Here is a 24,994-nt window from a genome sequence, read left to right as displayed (position 1 = left end):
AAGAAAAGTCAAAAAAGGAATAACATACTTACCCATCTAAGTACTACCCATGGCTGTTAAATAGCTGTGATGGAAGACTGACTGGCCCACAAAGTCTGAAATGTTTACCATAGTTCTGTACATGAAAAGCATGTGGATTCCTAATCTAATCATCAGAGTCACCAACTGCAATACTTTATGAGGTTTTTAATTCTTTATGCATGCCTGAGTATTTTATCTCTTCCTTGTTAACAATCCAGAACCTTCAATGAGAAAATGCATATTATTTCTTAAATGACATCTCCAGTGTCATTAACCTCAATATTGTTTTCTGAATTCTTGGCCACCTGTGGGACGAGTTCAGCAATAGACTGAAATCGTGACTTGGAGATGGCTTCTAGTCACATGGTTTAAATTGGGTTCTCTTTTTATGAGAACTAAGTTATGAGTAATCTACAGTCCAATAATGATCTTTTTCCTTGGCATTTTTCAATGTTGGCATGTCAAATGTGAGACTCAAGTTTAAATTCTCTTTTATAGATACTGTCCTATCTAATAAACCAGTGATCAAAAAGACAGGAAACACATACACACACGCATACACAGTATATACTGAATATAATATATATTATAACATAAAACGTTATATCATATATAAACATCCATCTCCAAATCAATAATACCTGATACCACAACTTCATAAAACGGTATAGGTTTGATTTATTACATTCTACATAATAATGGTCTCCTTCAGGTCAAGCTGAAGGAGTACTAAGGACTGAAATCACTTGAAAAGAACAGAACAGAACATTCGAAACGTAGAGGTTCTGAGAACATCAGTCTCAAAATCATTTTGTTTTTGTCAGAAAACTTGTTCCTAATAGTTTTTAATAAGAACATTTTTTAAAAAAATAATAAAACTGCATCACTGTTTGTTTAGGACCAATGCATAAACTCAGATACTTGCTTACTTGGGTTTATAAAACAACACTTCGGTCTTCCTGGTTGCTGCCGCTGCAGAGAGCCCCTGGGCAGCACCCCACGAGCGAACTTGAGCCTCGGGACCACAGGTAAGACCAAATTTTCTGCTGCAAGAAAGCTGCCTGGTGAGCTTGGGACACACGGAAGCAGAATTTCTCTAGAACCGGGCACGTTCTGTGTTTACCGGAAGTCCCACACCCGTGGATCCCAGCCCGCAGCAGCTCTCTGCTCCCAGACCCGGTGAGAGAGAGACCCAACCGCCTGGTCAGGTGGGCACTCCTGAGGCTGCAGAGCGGAAGAGACCACCAACACTGCTCACCCCTGCCCACATCCCCGGCCCAAGAGGAAACTGTATAAGGCCTCTGGGCTCCCGTGGGGGAGGGCCCAGGAGCGGCAGGACCCCTGCAAGAGACACCGCCGGACCCTGAAGGAAACAGACCGGATAAACAGTTCTCTGCACCCAAATCCCGTGGGAGGGAGAGCTAAACCTTCAGAGAGGCAGACAAGCCTGGGAAACCAGAAGAGACTGCTCCCTGCACACACATCTCGGACGCCAGAGGAAAAAGCCAAAGACCATCTGGAACCCTGGTGCACTGAAGCTCCCGGAAGGGGCGGCACAGGTCTTCCTGGTTGCTGCCGCTGCAGAGAGCCCCTGGGCAGCACCCCACGAGCGAACCTGAGCCTCGGGACCACAGGTAAGACCAAATTTTCTGCTGCAAGAAAGCTGCCTGGTGAACTCAAGACACAGGCCCACAGGAACAGCTGAAGACCTGTAGAGAGGAAAAACTACACGCCCGAAAGCAGAACACTCTGTCCCCATAACTGACTGAAAGAGAGGAAAACAGGTCTACAGCACTCCTGACACACAGGCTTATAGGACAGTCTAGCCACTGTCAGAAATAGCAGAACAAAGTAACACTAGAGATAATCTGATGGCGAGAGGCAAGCGCAGGAACCCAAGCAACAGAAACCAAGACTATATGCCATCATCGGAGCCCAATTCTCCCACCAAAACAAACATGGAATATCCAAACACACCAGAAAAGCAAGATCTAGTTTCAAAATCATATTTGATCATGATGCTGGAGGACTTCAGGAAAGACCTGAACACACTTAGGGAAGCACAGGAAAACATTAATAAACAAGTAAAAGCCTACAGAGAGGAATCGCAAAAATCCCTGAAAGAATTCCAGGAAAACACAATCAAACAGTTGAAGGAATTAAAAATGGAAATAGAAGCAATCAAGAAAGAACACATGGAAACAACCCTGGATATAGAAAACCAAAAGAAGAGACAAGGAGCTGTAGATACAAGCTTCACCAACAGAATACAAGAGATGGAAGAGAGAATCTCAGGAGCAGAAGATTCCATAGAAATCATTGACTCAACTGTCAAAGATAATGTAAAGCGGAAAAAGCTACTGGTCCAAAACATACAGGAAATCCAGGACTCAATGAGAAGATCAAACCTAAGGATAATAGGTATAGAAGAGAGTGAAGACTCCCAGCTCAAAGGACCAGTAAATATCTTCAACAAAATCATAGAAGAAAACTTCCCTAACCTAAAAAAAGAGATACCCATAGACATACAGGAAGCCTACAGAACTCCAAATAGATTGGACCAGAAAAGAAACACCTCCCGTCACATAATTGTCAAAACACCAAACGCACAAAATAAAGAAAGAATATTAAAAGCAGTAAGGGAAAAAGGTCAAGTAACATATAAAGGGAGACCTATCAGAATCACACCAGACTTCTCGCCAGAAACTATGAAGGCCAGAAGATCCTGGACTGATGTTATACAGACCCTAAGAGAACACAAATGCCAGCCCAGATTACTGTATCCAGCAAAACTCTCAATTAACATTGATGGAGAAACCAAGATATTCCATGACAAAACCAAATTTACACAATATCTTTCTACAAATCCAGCACTACAAAGGATAATAAATGGTAAAGCCCAACATAAGGAGGCAAGCTATACCCTAGAAGAAGCAAGAAACTAATCGTCTTGGCAACAAAACAAAGAGAATGAAAGCACACAAACATAACCTCACATCCAAATATGAATATAAAGGGAAACAATAATCACTATTCCTTAATATCTCTCAATATCAATGGCCTCAACTCCCCAATAAAAAGACATAGATTAACAAACTGGATACGCAACGAGGACCCTGCATTCTGCTGCCTACAGGAAACACACCTCAGAGACAAAGACAGACACTACCTCAGAGTGAAAGGCTGGAAAACAACTTTCCAAGCAAATGGTCAGAAGAAGCAAGCTGGAGTAGCCATTCTAATATCAAATAAAATCAATTTCCAACTAAAAGTCATCAAAAAAGATAAGGAAAGACACTTCATATTCATCAAAGGAAAAATCCACCAAGATGAACTCTCAATCCTAAATATCTATGCCCCAAATACAAGGGCACCTACATACGTAAAAGAAACCTTACTAAAGCTCAAAACACACATTGCACCTCACACAATAATAGTGGGAGATTTCAACACCCCACTCTCATCAATGGACAGATCATGGAAACAGAAATTAAACAGTGATGTCGACAGACTAAGAGAAGTCATGAGCCAAATGGACTTAACGGATATTTATAGAACATTCTATCCTAAAGCAAAAGGATATACCTTCTTCTCAGCTCCTCATGGTACTTTCTCCAAAATTGACCATATAATTGGTCAAAAAACGGGCCTCAACAGGTACAGAAAGATAGAAATAATCCCATGCGTGCTATCGGACCACCACGGCCTAAAACTGGTCTTCAATAACAATAAGGGAAGAATGCCCACATATACGTGGAAATTGAACAATGCTCTACTCAATGATAACCTGGTCAAGGAAGAAATAAAGAAAGAAATTAAAAACTTTTTAGAATTTAATGAAAATGAAGATACAACATACTCAAACTTATGGGACACAATGAAAGCTGTGCTAAGAGGAAAACTCATAGCGCTGAGTGCCTGCAGAAAGAAACAGGAAAGAGCATATGTCAGCAGCTTGACAGCACACCTAAAAGCTCTAGAACAAAAAGAAGCAAATACACCCAGGAGGAGTAGAAGGCAGGAAATAATCAAACTCAGAGCTGAAATCAACCAAGTAGAAACAAAAAGGACCATAGAAAGAATCAACAGAACCAAAAGTTGGTTCTTTGAGAAAATCAACAAGATAGATAAACCCTTAGCCAGACTAACGAGAGGACACAGAGAGTGTGTCCAAATTAACAAAATCAGAAATGAAAAGGGAGACATAACTACAGATTCGGAGGAAATTCAAAAAATCATCAGATCTTACTATAAAAACCTATATTCAACAAAATTTGAAAATCTTCAGGAAATGGACAATTTCCTAGACAGATACCAGGTATCGAAGTTAAATCAGGAACAGATAAACCAGTTAAACAACCCCATAACTCCTAAGGAAATAGAAGCAGTCATTAAAGGTCTCCCAACCAAAAAGAGCCCAGGTCCAGACGGGTTTAGTGCAGAATTCTATCAAACCTTCATAGAAGACCTCATACCAATATTATCCAAACTATTCCACAAAATTGAAACAGATGGAGCCCTACCGAATTCCTTCTACGAAGCCACAATTACTCTTATACCTAAACCACACAAAGACACAACAAAGAAAGAGAACTTCAGACCAATTTCCCTTATGAATATCGACGCAAAATACTCAACAAAATTCTGGCAAACCGAATCCAAGAGCCAAATTACCCTATTAAAAAATTGGGTACAAACAATGCCAAGCAACCAGAGCTTCCAGGGACTAAGCCACTACCTAAAGACTATACATGGACTGACCCTGGACTCTGACCCCATAGGTAGCAATGAATATCCTAGTAAGAGCACCAGTGGAAGGGGAAGCCCTGGGTCCTGCTAAGACTGAACCCCCAGTGAACTAGTCTATGGGGGGAGGGCGGCAATGGGGGGAGGGTTGGGAGGGGAACACCCATAAGGAAGGGGAGGGGGGAGGGGGATGTTTGCCCGGAAACCGGGAAAGGGAATAACACTCGAAATGTATATAAGAAATACTCAAGTTAATAAAAAAAAAAAAATGTGAAATTAAAAAAAAATAAAAGAGAAAGCTAAGAAACTCAAAAAAAAAAAAAAAAAAAAAAAAAACAACACTTCATTCTCAAAACTAGCCTTAAGATCCTCACACTACCTTGACCTAACCTAAAATATTGCAACAAAATTTTGTCAATCCCCCGATTTAAAACTATCCCTAAAGGTATTAGAGCCTAAATCCAAACCCTCTCCATATTCTCATTCACATGTGTCCCTTTGGAAAACTCGAGGCTATAAAAATGTTCTCACTATGATGTGTTCTAATTAATACAGCTGTTTTAACAGGTTGTTTGACAACATTCTTATCAACACCTCTCAGTACTTCTTACTCATGCTGCTGACAATATAGGGCAGTTTCCTCATTTATACCAGTTTGTAAAGTACTATAGGAATGTGATTTCATTTTTCTTTCAGTAAAACCCAGCTTTAACACTATTTATTTACTAGTCTATTATTCCTTGTAGACCTTCTATCATTAATTAAGTTACTAAATGTACTTGGCTCTATTTCTGGACTCTACTATGATATGTTTGCTAAAAATATACTCCTATATACAAAAGAGCTATTTTAACTTTTTAAATCACTATTTATCTGTGCACATATGTATGTGTATGTGTGGAGTCGCAGGCTGTGGGGCTGGAGGGCTGAAGTCTAGCATCAGGTTTGGCAGTAGGTGCCCTTACCAGCTGAGCTATCTTACTAGCGCTACTGTAATTATTATAGTGTTATTCTATGCTCAAGGATCAAAGTCCCACTACATATCCTCCTTTTGCTCCAAGGCTTTCCATGCTATTCCTCTATGTTTATTTCCATGCATACCTTGGAATCAGCCTAAGAACTTAAAACAGACACAGAGGGAACACCCATTCAGAGCCTGCCCCACATGTGGTCCATACATATACAGCCATCCAATTAGACAAGATGGATGAAGCAAAGAAGTGCAGGCCGACAGGAGCCGGATGTAGACAGGAGCCAGGTTCGCTCCTGAGAGACACAGCCAGAATATAGCAAATACGGAGGCGAATGCCAGCAGCAAACCACTGAACTGAGAATAGGACCCCCGTTGAAGGAATCAGAGAAAGAACTGGAAGAGCTTGAAGGGGCTCGATACCCCATATGTACAACAACGCCAAGCAACCAGAGCTTCCAGGGACTAAGCCACTACCTAAAGACTATACATGGACTGACCCTGGACTCTGACCTCATAGGTAGCAATGAATAGCCTAGCAAGAGCACCAGTGGAAGGGGAAGCCCTGGGTCCTGCTAAGACTGAACCCCCAGTGAACTAGACTGGTGGGGGGAGGGCGGCAATGGGGGGAGGATGGGGAGGGGAACACTCATAGAGAAGGGGAGGGGGAGGAATTAGGGGGATGTTGGCCCGGAAACCGGGAAAGGGAATAACACTCAAAATGTATATAAGAAATACTCAAGTTAATAAAATAAAAAAAATAAAAAAAAGAATTACATTAAACTATTTTGATTTAGTGAATTACTGAATTTTAAATTTTTCGTGTGTTTGAGTTTTTGCCTGCATGTATGTCTGTGCACCACTTGTGTGCCTAATATCTGCAGAGGCCAAAAGAGGGCATTGGATCTTCTGGAACTGGAGTTAGAAACAGTTGTGAGCCACCAGACAGGTTCAGAAACTGAACCTAGGTCCTCTGTTCCCAGTCTCTCCAGTCCCTCCTATTCTAAATTTAATATTGTTGATTCTTCCTATCTGAAAAAGAGATGTAGCCAGGTGCAGCTGAAAATACCTCTGGTACCAGCTCTTCAGAAAGCTGAGGTGGGAAGATTACTGGTTCAAGACCAGACTGGACACAGTCTCAAACAAACAAACTCAGCACAAGTTACATTTTAAAATCTACTCAGAGTTCAACTTGTACTTGGTATTATTAGAATGTATATGGAAGATATTCTGTACAACTTCATGGACCAATCTTACCTTAAACTTTCCCATAATTTTGAGTCAAATTTAAACTCTGTCATTGATATTTTTTCTCTGAGACATTATCCTTGAGGAGAAAAACCATCACCTTAATCTTCATTCTTTATGTTAACTTTACTTTGATAGAAAGGTATATCAAGTGCTATCATAAATGCAATAATGTAGATGAGATTAGAGATTTGTATTTGATTACATGATACAACACCACCCTGGGGAAACATGGTTCTACCTCTGAGCTTTTAGTACTTTCAAAAACACTTATTCATTTCCCACACTGGCAGGTTTGTTAGATGCAAACAGAAGTTTTCAGGAGACCTGTCCTCAGTGTAATATCAGAAAGCTTTACAATTCTGAAGCCACAAATATCATCAACAACTTTGGTGTGAACTGTCCTGAGCCCATGTTTTAAATGATGCTCTACCTTCAAATATATTTAAGAAATCTAAAAATTAATTTTGCTGTACGAATTAGAATATAAGACTTACTTTATTTCATTTATGGGCATAAGTGTTTTGCCTGCATGTACATATTTATACCAGGTCCATGTCTGGAGACTACAGAGGCCAGGAGAGGGTAGATCTTCTGGAACTAGATTTAGGAATGGTTGTGAGCTCCATCTGGTGCTGGGAAAGAACACAGACCCTCTGAAAGAGCAGCAGATGGTCCTGACCACTGAGGGTCTCTCCGACCCTGGAATGTATTTCACAGATGCTGAAGATGATAATCTGGGAGGAGAATGCTTACCTTTTGCCAGTTCAGTTCTTGTGTCTCCATAATAATTTTAGCAATCTGCTCTTCATATTGAGTCTCTGCTTCCTAAGTTGAAAAGAAAAAGAATGCTATGAAAATTAAAAGTCCAAACATTTCATTCCAGCTCTTTCTAGAGACAGAAATGGTAAACCTTCACACTCAAAGGGGGAAAACCTGGCATTTTGCAAATTAAATGTATAAATCTAACAGAAAACTATGGCCCTATATCAATCAAGTAATCTAGAATCTGACTAGAGGTTAGGAATGCTGGCACACACCTTTAACACCAACATTTGGGAAGCAGAGACAGGTGTAATATATTTCAGAGCATGAGGGTCTTAGTTCAATCCCTAGAACCCACATAAAAGTCGAAGAGAATAACCTACTCCATGACGTTTTCCTCTGATCATATATAGTATGAGCACTCACACAACAACAATAATAGAAATTTCTTTAAAGAAAAATGCACTGTCTTAATAAAAAGATAACCTTTCCTAAAAGAGCATGCATGCCCTATTATCTCATTGCCATAATGGAGTTACTTGCACTCAAAAAGCAGTCACTTGTGGGAGGGTATTTTATTAATAACTATCACCAATGATGATTATCTGACTCAGACCAATGAAAAGTGAACTCTAAAATAGAAAGCAGGAAGGAAATGCATGCCAACAAATGTCAACATTATATGCTACATGACAAAATGAAGGTGGCATTAGACTCTCTTGCAGTAATACATGATTATAATTAAAGCTGACTGGCCAGAGATGTCATACATGCCTGTTAACTCACCTACTAAAGAGGAAGACAGAGGATTTCAAGTTCAAAGCCAGACTGAGTAACAGCGGAAGACTTATTTAAAAATAAATACACTTATGTGCATTATATACTGTATGCAAGTTATTTCTTCCCAAAACAGCTGTGTTAAAATGCAAAAGAGGGTGGGAGGTGGCTCAGCAGTTAGCCACATGTTGCTGAGCAGAGGACTGGGGTCCAGTTCCTAGCACCTACATGGTAGCTTCTAGCACCTATATGGTAGCTCACAATTAAATCCAATTCCAGGACCTCAGACATCCTCTTCTGAACTTCAAAAGCACCAGGCAAAACACTCAAATACATAAAATAAATAAATCCTTAAAAATATTTTAATGTAGAAGCTAATGCTTTCATCAATGTCAGTGTGGCTACACTATTTTTAGAAGGTAGACTGTAAGATTTTATCATGATATTGTTCTTGGTTATATGTATATATTGATTGATCCAGGAGATAATTTTTTTCAGGAGATAATTTTATAAGACAGGTATTCTTACTATTTTAGCTGAAGAAATGAAGGAAGCAAAAGGATAGTTTCTCAGTGTCCTAGTTTGCTTTCTAGTGCCATGATAAACACCATAACTAAAGGCAACTTGGGAGAGGAAAGGGTTTATTTCAACTCAAGTTTATATTCCAGCAACAAGGGAAGCCAAGGAAACAACTCAAGACAGGAGCATGGAGGCAGGAACTGAGGCAGAGACCATGGAGCAAGACTGCTTACTGGCTTCCTCAGTTTGTTGTTGTAGGCCACGGCCACCTTTCCAGAGGTGACAGCTTCTACAGTGGGCTGGGTACTCCCAAATCAATCTTCAATCCAGAAATTGCTCCCACAGATATGCCCACAGGCCATCTGACAGAGGCAGTTCCTCTTTCCTCTGCCCTCTGCCCCCTCAACTCTAGTGTGTGTCAAGTTTACAGAAAACTAACCAGCATGGAAAGCAGGGGATTTACTTGGCTTGCAGGTTGCAGTTCATCATCAAGAAATGTCAGAGAAGTACCTCAAGGCCAACAAAATAACTGAGACTACAGGCATTCTTTTTTATATATTTTTTCTTTTATTGGATTTTTCTTTATTTACATTTCAAATGTTATCCCCCTTCCTGATTTCCCCTCTGGAAACCACCTATTCTATCCCCCTTCCCCCTGCTTCTATGAAGGTGCTCCCCCACCCACCCACGTACTCACTCCCACCTCCCAGCCCTGGCATTCCTCTACACTGGAGCATCTAGTCTTCACAGGACCAAGGGCCTCTGCTTCCATTGACATCTAACAAGGCCATCCTCTGCTACATATGCAGCTGGAGCCATGGTTCCCTTCCATATGTACTCTTTGGTTTATCCCTGGGAGCTCTGGGGGGGGGGGTCTGGTTGGTTGATAATGTGTTCTTTTTATGGGGTTGCAAACTTCTTCAGCTACTTTAGCCCTTTCTCTAACTCCTCCATTGGGATCCCTGTTCCCAGTTCAATGTTTGGCTGTGAGCATCCACCTCTGTATTTGTCAGGCTCTGGCAGAGCCTCTCAGGAGACAGCTATAGCAGAAGAAAAAGTGGGGAAGAACCTTGAACACATAGGCACAGGGGAAATTTTCCCAAACAGAACACCAATGGCTTATGCTCTAAGATCAACAATAGACAAATGGGACCTCGTAAAACTGCAAAGCTTCTGTAAGACAAAGGACACTGTGGTTAGGACAAAACGGCAACCAACAGATTGGGAAAAGATCTTTATCAATCCTACAACAGATAGAGGGCTAATATCCAATATATACAAAGAGCTCAAGAAGTTAGACTCCAGAAAGTCAAATAACCCTATTTCAAAAATGAGATGTAGAGCTAAACAAAGAATTCTCAACTGAGGAACATCAAATGGCCAAGAAGCACCTAAAGAAATGTTCAACACCTTTAATCATCAAAGAAATGCAAATCAAAACAACCCTGAGATTCCACCTCACACTAGTCAGGATAGCTAAGACCAAAAACTCAGGTGACAGCAAATGCTGGCGAGGATGTGGAGAAAGAGGAACACTCCTCCATTGTTATTGGGATTGCAGACTGGTACAACCATTCTGGAAATCAGTCTGACGATTCCTCAGAAAATTGGACATAGTACTACCTGAGAACCCAGCTATACCACTCCAGGGCATATACCCAAACAATGCCCCAACCTATAACAAGGACACATGCTCCACTACGTTCATAGCAGCCTTATTTATAATAGCCAGAAGCTGGAAAGAACCCAGATGTCCTTCAACCTCTAGGAACAGATACAGAAAATACTTACACAATGGAGTACTACTCAGCCATTAAAAAATGGTGACTTCGGGGGCTGGGGATTTAGCTCAGTGGTAGAGCGCTTGCCTAGGAAGCGCAAGGCCCTGGGTTCGGTCCCCAGCTCCAAAAAAAAAGAACCAAAAAAAAAAAATGGTGACTTCATGAAATTCTTAGGCAAATGGATAGAACTAAAAAATATCATCCTGAGTGAGGTAACCCAGTCACAAAAGAACACACACCGTATGTACTCGCTAATAAATGGATATTAGCCACGGTTCAGAATACCCAAGATACAATTTACAGACCACATGAAAGTCAAGAAGAAGAAAGACCAAAATGTGGATGCTTCAGTCCTTCTTAATAGGAGGAACAAAATACTCACAGGAGGAAATATGGAGTCAAAGTGTGGAACAAAGACTGAAGGAAAGGTCATCCACAGATGGCCACAGATGGGGATCCACCCCATACACGGTCACCAAACCCAGTCACTATTGGAGATGCCCAGAAGTGCATGCTGACTACAGGCATTCTTAAATCTAGAGCTTGTACTTGACCCCAAATTATCTGTCTTCAAAGACTCTTAAATTCTGCATTCTATTACCTTTAAGAGATTATGGATCTGAAAAGACATATATAGTTGCTTCAACAATTCTTCACACTCTTTATAGTCCACAAAAGTTAGAAAGGCATTCACAACTCTTTACCAGGGCCAGTAAGATGGCTCAGTGGGTAAAGGCCCTTGCAGCACAACTTGGTGACCTGAGTTTAATCCCTTTCTCCCACCTGATGGAAATAATTGATGTATGAAAAAACATAAAAATTAAGAACTGATGTGAGCTTTCTTGCTCCTCTCTTCCTCTTGGTCTTCCCTTCTTGACCTTGACCTTGCTCTGTCCTCTCAGTACCCACCTCACCCCACTCCACGTGCTCATTGCCAGCCTCCTCTTCTCTTCTCCTCTCTCTCTCTCTCTCTCTCTCTCTCTCTCTCTCTCTCTGTCTCTCTCTCTCTATGTCTGTCTCTGTCCCTCTGTCCATATGTCTCTGTCTCTGTCTCTCTGTCTCTGTCTCTGTCTCTCTCTCTCTACCTTTCTCTCCTCTATTACTCTCTTAACCTCCCTCCCCATGCCCTGAATAAACTCTATTCTATACTATATTAAAAAAGAAAAAAGAACTGATGTGAGAGCTGGAGGATGGCATAATGTAAAGAGGCTCTGAGTTCCACTTCCCAGCACCAGGGTCAGGTGGCTCACAACTGCCTGTAACTCCAGCTCCAGGGGAATCTGATAGCTCTCACTTCCACTGGCACCTGCACTCACATCCACATATTCACAAAGACAAACACACATGCACATAATTAAAAGCAAAATTAATAGTAAAAAATACAAATGTTTAAATAATTTCCATATCAGAAAACTTCCTAACAATTTGCTAATATAAAAACAGCTGCTTTGATACTATTAGAAAATGAACTTTTAGGTATTTTTATCAATATCAGAGATATTATCATGAGTAACTTTTGGCTAATTAGACTAAGAAAATATACAAAAGTGCATAATATTTTATGAAACAACATAGAGAAACTGAATTGAGCAATTGTAGAGGAGACAGATTATAAATTTGAAAAGTACCCAGTTACAGTTTCGGCTTCCTGAACACGTGCCTGCTGTATGTGCTATGTCCCTAAATCTGTTCAGGGTCAAGAATTGAAAGGGTCTGACCAACACACAGCCCATCTTGTAAAACTACAGCCTGAAGCAAGCACTTTAAAAAACCACAACACTTTCTAAAGGTTATAAAGAGTAAATAAACCATCAAATTACTCCTCCTTTATTGTTTTTGTAAAAACACTTAAATCCTTGTAGTCCTAAGGCATCTAATAAAAAATAAACACTTTTAGGATTCTATATTCTAGGATACTTTATTGAACTTGGAAGATAGGATTTTCTTGCTAAATTTATTTTCCTTCATTGACAAGCTCATAAGAATTTTTATTAAAACTTTTAAAAGTTACATGAACAGAAGAAAAACACAAATGCTAAATGATAAAGATTAAAAATAAATTTAGTAGAAAACTTGAAGCTAAAATGCCCTGGAAGTATAGGTATATAACAGTGCTACTCTTGGCAGTGTGACTAATACCTGTTTATCGGTTTTCTTTGTAAAATAAAGGTATGTGCTCTATGGATCGTAATGATCCGATCAATAGCAACTGCACAGATTTTTCTGGGCCCCATGGTGATGTAAGATTGTTTGCTACATTACACGACTGTGTGTCCAGTGCTCACTCAGTGTCCTTAGCAGATCAGTGTTACCTCAGACTACCCAAAACTCCATTAAATTTTGTCCTTGGACTTATTACTATTTGGATTCTTAACAGATTTTCTTGTAAAGTAATTCTTTTTTTTTTCTTTTTTTTCGGAGCTGGGGACCGAACCCAGGGCCTTGCGCTTTCTAGGCAAGCGCTCTACTACTGAGCTAAATCCCCAACCCATAAAGTAATTCTTAATTATAATTTTATCATAATGCATGTATGTGGTAACATAGTTGTTACCTGGCATGGCATGTTGTACCTACAAAACTTGAATCTGCTTCAAGTACAACCAAGGAATGGTTTATAAAAGCACATCAGGTGAAAGAACATTTTAATACACTCAAAGCTTCATGGTGAAGGTCTGTCATCCACATTATATAGCTGATCTGGATCAGAAATAGATCTTGCTTAAAAACTTTCAAATCCCACATTGAAATAGGAATTTCTATGTTGTTTTCAATACAATATAAGCTTTCAATTCAATATCATTCCTACCCCACTCAAGTCATATGCAGCCACCCAAATCCTGAATTTGTGACCCTTGTGCTATTATTGATCATCTCTATTCCTTTTCAGTAATCCTATGGATCTGCCTGTCGTGATTAATTATCAAAATCAAATCTAAGATTTAGAGTGAATTGACAGTAAGCTTGCCTAGCATAAATGAACTCTTGAGTTCAATCCCCAATAGGCAGTGGTGTGTCTCTAAAACCTAGCATATCAGAGACAGAAGCAGGAGGACCAGGAATTCAAGGCAAACCTAGAGACAGGAGATTCTGCCTCAAAAAAATAAATAAGAAATAGAGTCAAAATTCTACAGTGCACATACTATATGAACTATTTTGTTGATTCAAATTAGTAATTTGTATATCTTTATTAATTTAAAGCATCCCATTGTTTTAAATTATATCACTACCAACTTAGCATAGCATGATGATGCACACCTTTAACCCAGCACTGGGGAGACACAGGCAGGTGAATCTCAAGGCCAGTCAGGGTCGCATGGTAGGACTAGTATCTTAAAACTGAAACATAAATTATTTATGGATGTTAACCTTGAATCTTTAAATATATGTATTTCTTCCTCCCCTCAAGACTCAGAGATCTATGTGGAAGGGATGCTGCAAAAATTTTAAGAGCAAGAGGTCATGGATGACTACAAGGAAACAGTATTTTCCAGATACAATGGGGCTGAAACATATATGAACTCACAGAGACTACAACAAGACCTGAACAAATTCAAAGCAGACAAAATCCCAGTATGTAGAAAGTGAAACAGTCCCACCCCAACTCCAAGTGCACGTATGTGTATGCTTTCTTCTGTGTGCATGCACTTACGTGTGTAGTTTTTGTTTTGTTTTTCTGTTTGTTTGGGTTTTTGTTTGTTTTTAAGAGAGAAAGAATATGAAGTTGGGTCAGTAGAGAATAGGAGAAACTGGGAGGTGTTGGGGGAAGGGAAAGAATATGACCATAATATATTCTATAAAACATTTTTTAAAAATGTTTAAAAGGCTGGAGCACCATTTGTGGCAAGATAGATAGATAGATAGATAGATAGATAGATAGATAGATAGATAGATAGATAGATAGACAGACAGACACATGTTTTATTTGAAATACCCACAGAGATCAGATTAGAAAGGGGCTGTAGTGATCTTACAAGGAAAAGAAGAAAAAACACAGAGAGATAAAGGGGAAAGTGGAATAATTGAACAGGAGGGAGTAAATAATGTAGAGGATGGGAGAGGCAGGGTAGAGAAGGGAATACAGGACTAAAGATCTTCTCAAAAAGCACCACCCACAGTGGGCTGGGCCTTCCTGCATCAATTAGTAACTGAGAAATGCCCTGTAGGCTTCCCCACAGCTGGGTCCTAAGGAGGCATTTCTCCATTGAGAGAGGCATCATATTCCAATTCCTTTCTGTTGTGGTTTGCCCTGGAGTTATCTGTATTTTGATGCTAATTCCACTGCCTCAAGGACAGCAGCCTAGTCACTACTTAGGACCCAGGAGACTTCAGCAGAACCTTCTCCCCAAAGAATTTGTAAAATACAGGTGAGGGGCAGGTACAGGATAGAAGGAGGCCTGTCATTGGGTGGGAGAGAAGTTTGAAGGAAGAGGAGGAGACTGGAACAGAAAGGAGAAAGAGACAGGAGGAGGGTGAGAAGCCATGGTCGGTGACATTAAGATTTCGCTTTGTGTATTTACAGGTTATTAATGTTTTTAAGGGATGGATGGTACAAGGCTTTGTATGTTTATGTGGACAATTATATCCTACCAATTGGATCTAAAGTTATTGTGTTGTGTGTTCTTTTATGTGTAGATTTAAGTGTAATGGAGTGTGGGTTGGCTGGTCTGGACCACCACGGAATTGGAATGTGTGCTTCTGGCAAGATATCCAGCAGATACCTTGGGGCACTGCAGTGCCGGACTCAGGGGGATAAAAGACAACCCTACTTTTTATATTTTTTATATTTTTACAACACCATTCCATATTCCATTCACTCAAATAACTCTAGTTTGTATTAAGTTGACATAAAAATTAGCCAGCACAAACACCACATCCAAAAACAATTTGAAGAAAAAGTGTATTTAATTGTACAGCTTGTAGTCCATGAAAATCAAGACAGGATGTGATGGCAGGAGCCTGGAAGTAGGAACTGAGGCAGAGGCCATAAAGCACTGTTGCTTACTGGCTTGCTTTTTCTAGCTTCTGTAGACCCTTATACCATCCCCATCGTGAGCTGGACCCTCTCACTCAATCAAAAAAAAAAAAAAATTGGCCCATAGACTTGCCTGCAGACTGATCTCAATTAAGATGCTTTACTCCCAAATGACCCTAGCTTCTTGTGTCAAGTAGACATAAAAACTAACCACATACCTGCCAAAACTTTTATAATTTTTTATAATTTTTAGGCTCTCTCTGTGTGTCTCTCGGTCTCTGTCTCTCTCTCTGTCTCTCTCTCTCTGTCTCTCTCTCTCTCTGTCTCTGTCTCTCTCTCTCTCAGTGTTGTGATGTAGAAATGGCTCAATGAATAGAGATAGTAGCCATACATACCTGATGAGTCAAATTTGACTCCCAGAACCCATGTGAAAAACAAAAGAGAGAACCAACTCCACAAACCTAAATTTTTTTCTTCATAAATAAGTGGTTGTTTGGGGGCTTCTTAAAAGGAAAAAAATACCAAAAAAAAAAAAAATCAAGGCTTTCAATTCAAAATCTTAAGAGGGACTCACCCTTCTCATACGCAGCTCTTCTAGTGCTTCAAGTAAACTTGTTCTGAAATCGAGGAGCTGGATAGAAACCATTGTCTCTGAGGAACTCTGAAGTGTAAAGGTAGATGCTGATGGTTTGGTGTTGAAACTGTCCTCCATGTTAATATTCATTTCATTTCCTGCAATGCAAAAAATTTTAAGTGGTAAAAGATCATTTATCTGTGATTTTCTAGAAAAACTATAGTTACCACAAAAACATTATCCCATAACTCACTAAGTTCAACATTAAACAACAATGTTACTATCCCTCATATTCCAATAGTCAGAAAAATACTTGACAGCAATGGTTCTATTCTATTTCTCATAGCCTGAGGATTTTCAGGTACCTAAGTACTGCTTAAGACTACATTTTCTGCCCCTATACACCAAACTTGTGATGGCTGAGTTCCTAATTCTGCCCCTGCTACCCCTGCAGCCACAACTATCACTATTACCCATTCTGCCTTTGGCACAGCTACCTATGTACTGTCACCGTCTCCATGATACCAACAGATGATAAAGATCAAAAGGAGACAAGACTACTTGAGAAAATCTTTTTACTGGAATTAATATACACTGTCAGGAGGCAGTATAATATGGTGCCCCAGGATGAAACCAAAGAATCTGCCAGAAAGGGAATGTGTAGTAAGGGAGTTCTGCACCAGTCACTCCATAGCCCTTCATGCAAACAGAGGATTGTGTTTGTCCCTATTAGGTCTTCTGCTGGGTCACCATGGAAAGCACTCCCCACACTGGCCTGGATGAAAAAGGCTGCTAAAAGTGCACTGCGGTTGAACAGATGTGCTGCCTTCTAGGGTCATATACAGGACAGCTTATTGAACACAGCCATAGAGTGTTCACAGCAGCTGCCATGAGGGAGCTCTGACAGCTGCTGGAAAAGCCCACTTTGCTGAATATCTTCCAATCAAGTCAGAGAGGCACCACACCAAAGAATATTCCAACAACTCTCAGCTAACATCAGCCCTCAGCATCCTAGCTTTCTAATGGAAAAATAAACAGGAAAATGGCTGTTTAAGATGCAGGCTCATCATTAACATTAATAGTACCTTAACATTATTGAACACTGCTCTGCTCTGAGTTAAATGTCCATGGGCAAAACTGTATCGTTTTATCCATCACATTACTACTAAAAACATGTTCGCAATAAATGAGGTATTACAGACAAATGGGACAGTTCCTCAAAGCAGATACATTTCCCAAGTGACTCAAGAAAAAAATCTACACAAACCTTCAGTAAAGAGACTGAATTAGCAATCAGAAAATTTCTCACAAGAGAAAGAGCTCAGGGCCAGGTTGTTTACTGGTAAATTATACCAAAAAAAATAAAATAAAAAAATAAATAACACCAATCTTTTACGAAACATTTCGGAGAGCAATAGAAAAGGAAACACTGTGAATTCACTTACAAACAAGACAAATATTCCATAAGGAAGTAAAACCATAAGTCAACAGTTCTTAGAATAAGAACATAAAATGCTACCAAATACACAAAAGGAATCACACATTGGGACCAAGGAGGCTTATCCTGAGAACACAAGACTAGCTTGATATGCTTTTAGAAATCATTTAATGTAGTAAACCACACTGATGGGATAAAAGGAAAAAGCAATAAAAAATAGGATCATTTTAATAAATGTAAGAGAAGTGTGACAAAGTCCCATGCCTTCTCGTGATAAAATTCTCACCAAGCTGTGAACAGGAGGGAACTTCTGCCTAATAGAGGGAATCTCTGAAAAGACATCTGCTTTGGTCAACCTGAAATGCCACCTACAGGCTCTGGTGTGGCAAAGCTTGGTTCCCAGCTGGGATACTACTGGGATGAATCTGTGGACCCTTTAGGAGCTAGAGCCTAGCTGTAGGACCAGGGTCACTTGGGATGGTCTTGAGGATCACAAGCCAACCCTGCTTTCTGGTCAGTGTCAGTAAAGTGAACATGAGGCAAGCTCCTGCCACCACATATGGAGACGAGCTGCAATGCCTTCCCCATCACAATGGACAAATCCCAAACCAAAAACCAAAATAAATCTTCATTCCTTATTCTGTTTCTTGTCAGATATTTGGTCACAGTAATCATAAAAGTAATTAATAAAATACTGAATTATAAACTTTTCCTCTAAGAAAATGAACTGACTGGATTCATCAAATTTTAAAATATGTATACTTTAAATAACATTATCAACCTACAAAGTGAGAAAAATTTACAAAGCATATATTTCACAAAAATATCATTATGAATATATAATATAAATAGCTTATGATTAAACAATAAAAGAGCAAAACAGCCAAGGGATTAGATCAAATTTTCCTCCAAATGCCTGCCCCCTCCTAGTCTCATCAGCACTTGTCAATCAATGTCTGTCTGTGTGTGTGACCAGTATAAATGTGTACCAACACAAAACACATTTACTATCACTACTCATTAAGATGATAGAAATCAAAACCACAAGGAGATATTATTCCAGATATATTAAGATGGCATAATAAAAAAGAGAGAGAAAGATGTAGCTCAGTAGCAGAGTGCTTGCCTACCATGTGTGAGGTCCTGGGTTCAGCCAAAAGAAACCTCCCCCAATGCACATGCGAGAATGCGAGACACACACACACACACACACACACACACACACACACACACACGCACACACACACGCACACACACACACACAAATATGGATGTTAACAAGTCCTGGCAAGACTAGGAGAACTTAGAATCACTTATATTACTTATGGAAATATAAAATCATTGGACTACTCTGAAAAACAGTTCAAAGGATAAATGTCGAGTTAGCATGACCCAGAATTCTACCCCTAGGCTTAAGCCCAGTTAAAATAATATATATCAAAAAATTGTACCTGAGTGTTCATAGCAGCATTAGTCTCAATAAGTCACAATAAAAATTTAAAAATTAAAAAAAAAAATAAATGTCCAGCAATTAATGGATAAAAAAATAACAAAATGCAATATGACTATACAGTGGCCATAAGAAATAATAAAATATTAGTACATGCTATAAGATAGATGAGCCTAAACATTTTGCTCAGTAAAAGAAACAAAACAAAAAAAGGACACATGTTATTTGATTCTGTTTACATTAAGCATCTGGAATTGGCAAATCTATGGCAGAGGGGAGGCAGGAATAGGAAGACAGTTTCTTTTTGAGATAATAGAATGCTCTGGAATATGATAATGGTAGTAGTTTTACAATTTTCAGAATTTACTACAAAACTTTCTTAAAGGGTGAATTTCACATAGTTACAAATTTGTTTCAGGAAAAGTATGAGATATGTACTCATTTATAAGTGAATACTGTCTGTTAAATAAAAGATAATTACACTACAATCCACACAGATCCAGAGAAATTAGATAAAGAGGAGAGGTCTAGGGAGAGACACATGGATCTTCTTGGGAAGAGGAAAAGATTTTGTGGATGGACTGGGGGAGGTGGGGATGCAGACATACATCAGTGGTTGCTCAGGGTAAAGTGGGGTCATAGGGGCTTGGGGACTGCCTACCAATGGGTGTGGAGTTTCTTTGAAGGAAATGTTCTAGAACTGATTGTGGTGATAGTTGCACAACTGCAGATACACTAAAAATAATTAAATTGCACACCTCGAATAAACTATATAACATGGAAAAGTCTAACTCAATAAAGCTCTTTTTTTTCTTTTTTTAATAGAAGCATACTCTAAAACTATCAGTGAAACACTGAAGAAAGACTAATCAACAGGTTTCACTACTGGCTTATCAGGTAACAAAACCAGAATTCATTGGGGATTTCTCCCTCCATAGTAATAAAACATGTTGGTATGTAGATATGTTTTCTCCCAGGCCTTCATCTTCTCCAGAGAATTCTCCACTATTTTGAAGTAAAGGAGAGGGTAAAAAGCAGTGCACACTCAGACAGCCACAAGAATGCTAGGTGTAAGAGTTCAGTGAGGTTTTTACGGTTTTCATTTCAGCCCCATGCCATATCATGTCGTATATGATATACCTCTGACTACTGCGATGGCTCCATGTTTTTAAGATCATTAACTACCATCTCCTTGGGGCAAACAAAACATACAAAGATTTTCAACAAATCTGCCTCATTGTGAACAATCCTTATCCATGCCTTATCCATTGGGATGCCTTATCCATCAGAATACTTGGCGTTAATCTATTTCCAAACTTCCAAGTCAATTATACCAATTTTCTACCTACTTTTTGGCAAATACTTTTTATATATACACTTGCAAGGGTTTGTTTTATTTTGCTCCGCTTTAGCTTTTTTCTGTATTTTTATCCTGTGTGTACTGGTAGCCTTCCTGCCTGTATGTCTGTACACTACATGTACGCATGCTGGTGGAGGGCAAAGACAGAGTTGTATTCATTGGTACTGGAGTTACAGATGCCTATGAGTGCCATGTGGCTTCCGGGAATAGAACCAGGATCCTCTGAAAGAACAGCCAGTGCTCTTACCCACTGAGCTATCTCTGCAGCCCCTCTGGCAAATACTTTTGAATAACCTCTTATTCTCTCTTGTCTCTAAGTTAAAATACTTTTAAACATTATAACAAGTGTGGCAGAGAAGTTTTGATGTGGTTAGTCCACTATCTCCAACAAGATTTCAGAACCCATTTCCTATGTAATCCTGTAAAGTGTAGTGTGCATAGAGAGACACTGTGAAAGAGAGTTTATCTCTGAGTTAGAAACCAGCCTACTCTACACAATGGGATGTGGTATAAAATTTTTTAACGTTTTTAAGTGTGTAGGGCCAATGAGAAAGCTTAGTGGGTAAAGATACTTGTCATACAATCCTAATGACTTGAGTTTAAGCCCTAGAATTTAAAGGTAGAAGGAGAGAACAAAGTCTACAAAATTGTCCTCTGACTTCCACATGCATGTCATGGCACTCACATACCCTTGTGCGCGCGCACACACACACACACACACACACACACACACACACACACACACACTTGTACTCATACATACATATTACATGTACACATGTATAATAAATATTTTGAAATATGTAATTGAAAAGATTAGTGAACTAAAGAAACATGAATTAGCTTCCTAGCCTATATACAATACAACAAACTTTCTCTGGACTTGAGATCACAATCTGGCTGGAGAGACAAACATAGAAACCAGCAATGTTCTAAATCTTAAAATGGAGGCATAGACAAAATACCTTTGAAAATGTAAGTGGAAACTATTAATTCCACGTATAGAGCCTAAGGACTGTTTTATAGAAACTATTTTATTATGCTAAGTCTTACAAATATCCAACAAAGTCTCTGAGAAAATAACCTAAGCAAAATTGTAAGTATAGCATTCTACAGTGCATCATCAATCTGCCAGTCAACAGTCTACTTGGTGGTGCCACCAAATCTAGATGATGTCTTTGTCCCTTAGTTCTAGGAGTCCATGCTGCTGTTTCCTCATGGCTCTCTCCTCCAGTGTCTTCCATCATGACTGGTTCATAGTACAGAGAAAACATACCCAGTCTGCTGCAGTGTTTAGGGCTATGGACTATCTGCTTGTCTCAAGAGCTCTACCTCCAACGTCAACAGAGAACTTGGCGCCCCTCTGGTCTCAGGTTACATGTCACATCTTCAGCATGCACCACACCTATTAACCCATTAGCACACTGTCCTTTATCTTCTCTCCAACACACCACAGAATCCAGATTAGTGTGCTAATCATGTGCTAAGCTTTAAGTCCTGTTTCTTCCTCGTCTACTTTATGAGAAGAGGAGCTCATTTATTTTGGCCATACTGTGTCTTCAGTACCTCGAGCAGGACTGACAGGAAGTATTATAAAAGCTTAAATAGTAGTTGGACAGTAAATGGATTTACCTCACTTACCTAGACACTGAGGTTATTAAATTAATGATCCCCTACTATTTAAAGAGCAACAGATTGGGGATTGGCTGATATTAATAAATATGTTAATAGGTAGCAATGTGACAACAAACTAACAGTTCTAGGATACTTTACTGTTCTATCACTTGTCCACCATGTTGAGAGATTCAATGCATCTTCAGCAATCGCCAAGGGATTCATGTGCATTTTTTTTCAGCCTAAGTTTAGTCAAACACAATCTGGAGTTTGTCTTCCTTTTCAAATCTTTCTCAGTCCATCTCTGTCAGTGGGGTCACATATGCTTTTTAAATACTTAACGAATACATCTTTGCTTCTGTTTCCCTGGCTCTCGCCCTCTGCTCCTGTGCACACTCTCAGTCACATTCTCTTGGATTCCCACTTTCACTTCCCCCTTCATCTCATAAATCAAACAAAACTGTTAGTTTTTCCTTCAGATTGGCCTTGCTTCATTCTGCATCACTACTCCCCATTAGTAGTGTAGTTAGATTCTCACACACTATATTTAGCCCCCCATTCTGTGTGTGTGTGTGTTCATTGAGAATTTTAAAATATCTGACAACACTGACAGAGAAGGACTTAGAAAGATTTGAAAAGGAAGTCAAATCACACACTTTTTCTTGTTTCTTGTTATCCCTTTAACTTGTTTCCTGCCTCACTCTATCCCATAATTTTCTTCATTTTATTTAATAAGCGCCACTCAACAGTCTCCAAACTTAAAATGCCTCTTTGTCCTGCAATTGGGACTCAACTGTCCTAGCGCAAATTTAAGGGTTTCATTTTTCTTATTTTTAACTCAATATGCAAATGATTTCCTCTATTATAGTTTCTTTTTTTTTTAACAGATTTATTTATTTATTCTATATAAGTACACTGTAGCTGTCTTCAGACACACCAGAAGAGGGCATAGGATCCCATTACAGATGGTTGTGAGCCACCATGTGATTGCTGGGAGTTGAACTCAGGACCTCTGGAAGAGCAGTCAGTGCTCTTAACCACTGAGCCATCTCTCCAGCCCTCTATTATAGTTTCTTAACTGTGATCTATACTCATTCCTGCCTCTCCCAACACACACACACACACACACACACACACACACACACACACACACACACACACACACACACACACATACACAGAGAGAAAGACATGGAGGTACTAAATCTACCATGACAAACTCAAGGCTCATTTTTCCTCCAGAAATCTTACTCTGGACCACATTAAATCACATCAACCTCTCCATTTTCCAAATTCTTCTACGTGCTTCAATTCAGTGCTGCAGTTTAAAGGCTCACCAAGTGCTCTGTGTATGAACAATCTGCCTCACTACTGGTTGTTTCTTAGAGAAAAGCACTGATGTTCCCTCTTTCACCTAACAGCTATGGATACAGAATACGTACTCAATAAACTAGTAGTTACAACAGTTGACGTGCACAGCATACCCATGACACAGTGATTTCATCAGTAGTTTCCTTTGGTCCCTATATTTCTTCCCTGAAGTCTCTAGTTTATTTCTTCCTACATGTTATGATGAAAATATCACTGAGAGAAAGAGATGTCTCCTTGGTAAAAGTACTTGCCATGGCTTAGATTACAATTTCCAAATACACTTAAAAAGCAAGAAATAGTTGTAGCCAAGGGTCAAGCAATACAGCTATTGGATTAATTCACTGTTTATATTTATAATAAAAATAATTCATTTCATACACAGTGGTGAGCATCTGTAATCTTAGTACTCTTACAATGAAGACAGGAAGACCAGCCAGAAGTTTACAGGCCAGCTTCTCTGGAGTACTCACACTGTGGAGAGACAAGAGAAACCCTGTCTCAACAAAAGGGAAGAGAGTTTTTAAGTAACGGTAATTTGTTAACGGCTGCTTTTGTTTTGTTGTAACAGGGTCTCACTATATAGTTCAAGATGGCATAGAGAATTCACTACATAACCTAGGCTAGAACTCACTAGATAGCTCCAAGTGGCCTCAAATTTAGTGCCTCTCTGTCCCAAGTGTTAGGATTACAACTGTGCATTATTACTTTTTTTTTAAACATCTTTATTTATTATATACATTGTAGCTATCTTCAGACACACCAGAAAAGGGCATCAGATCTCATTACAGATGGTTGTGAGCTACCATGTGGTTGCTGGGATTTGAACTCATGACCTTTGGAAGAGCAGTCAGTGCTCTTAACCACTGAGCCATCTCTCCAGCCCCGCATTATTACTTCTTGAATGTCTAAGTATTATTCATACTTCATCAGAAAGTTATATTTCCTTTAGCAAATCATATCTATGAATTATATTTCAACATTACACAAGAAAAATTAAGTCATAGCATAAAGTAGACTGAGGCTGATAGATCTCTGTGAGTTTGAAGCCAGCCCGGTCTACATAGGAGATCCAGGCCAGTCAGAATTATATGATATGATTCTGTCAAAAAATAATAATAATTTAAGAATCCTACTATATTTTCATTTGTGATTTTCATTACAACAAAAGGCTAACTTATTTCCATCAACCTAGTCCAAGTCTTGATGTTGAGTCAATATCATGTTATTCATTTATCAAAACTACACTTTAAATTACATCTATATAAATTGGTATTTTCCCCTTCCCCCCTCTCTCTCCACATGTTCCTGGTCTTTCCTTTTTCTCCCTCTCTCTCTATGTCCTTCTCTGCCTCTACTCCCTTCTCTACTCCCCTTCCCATGCCCTAAAT

The 24,994-nt window shown here is 39.3% G+C and overlaps 1 protein-coding gene across 1 annotated transcript in view; it reads right to left on the bottom strand.

Annotated features, from left to right (window-relative positions):
• Ccdc73 (coiled-coil domain containing 73) overlaps positions 1–24,994 on the bottom strand; it is a 139,376-nt gene that overhangs the window by 102,873 nt on the left and 11,509 nt on the right. The window contains exons 2-3 of the mRNA XM_087655159.1: positions 16,374–16,531; positions 7,742–7,813 (exon numbers count right to left, since the gene is read on the bottom strand). Of these exons, the coding sequence (XP_087511285.1) occupies positions 7,742–7,813; positions 16,374–16,523 (222 nt within the window). The 5' untranslated portion in view covers positions 16,524–16,531. The remainder of the gene's footprint in view (positions 1–7,741; positions 7,814–16,373; positions 16,532–24,994) is intronic.

This window comes from Rattus norvegicus, chromosome 3 (assembly GCF_021556685.1).
Source record: "Rattus norvegicus strain SHRSP/BbbUtx chromosome 3, alternate assembly SHRSP_T2T, whole genome shotgun sequence".
NCBI classification, from domain to species: domain Eukaryota; kingdom Metazoa; phylum Chordata; class Mammalia; order Rodentia; family Muridae; genus Rattus; species Rattus norvegicus.
This window is presented reverse-complemented; position numbering and strand designations above follow the sequence as displayed.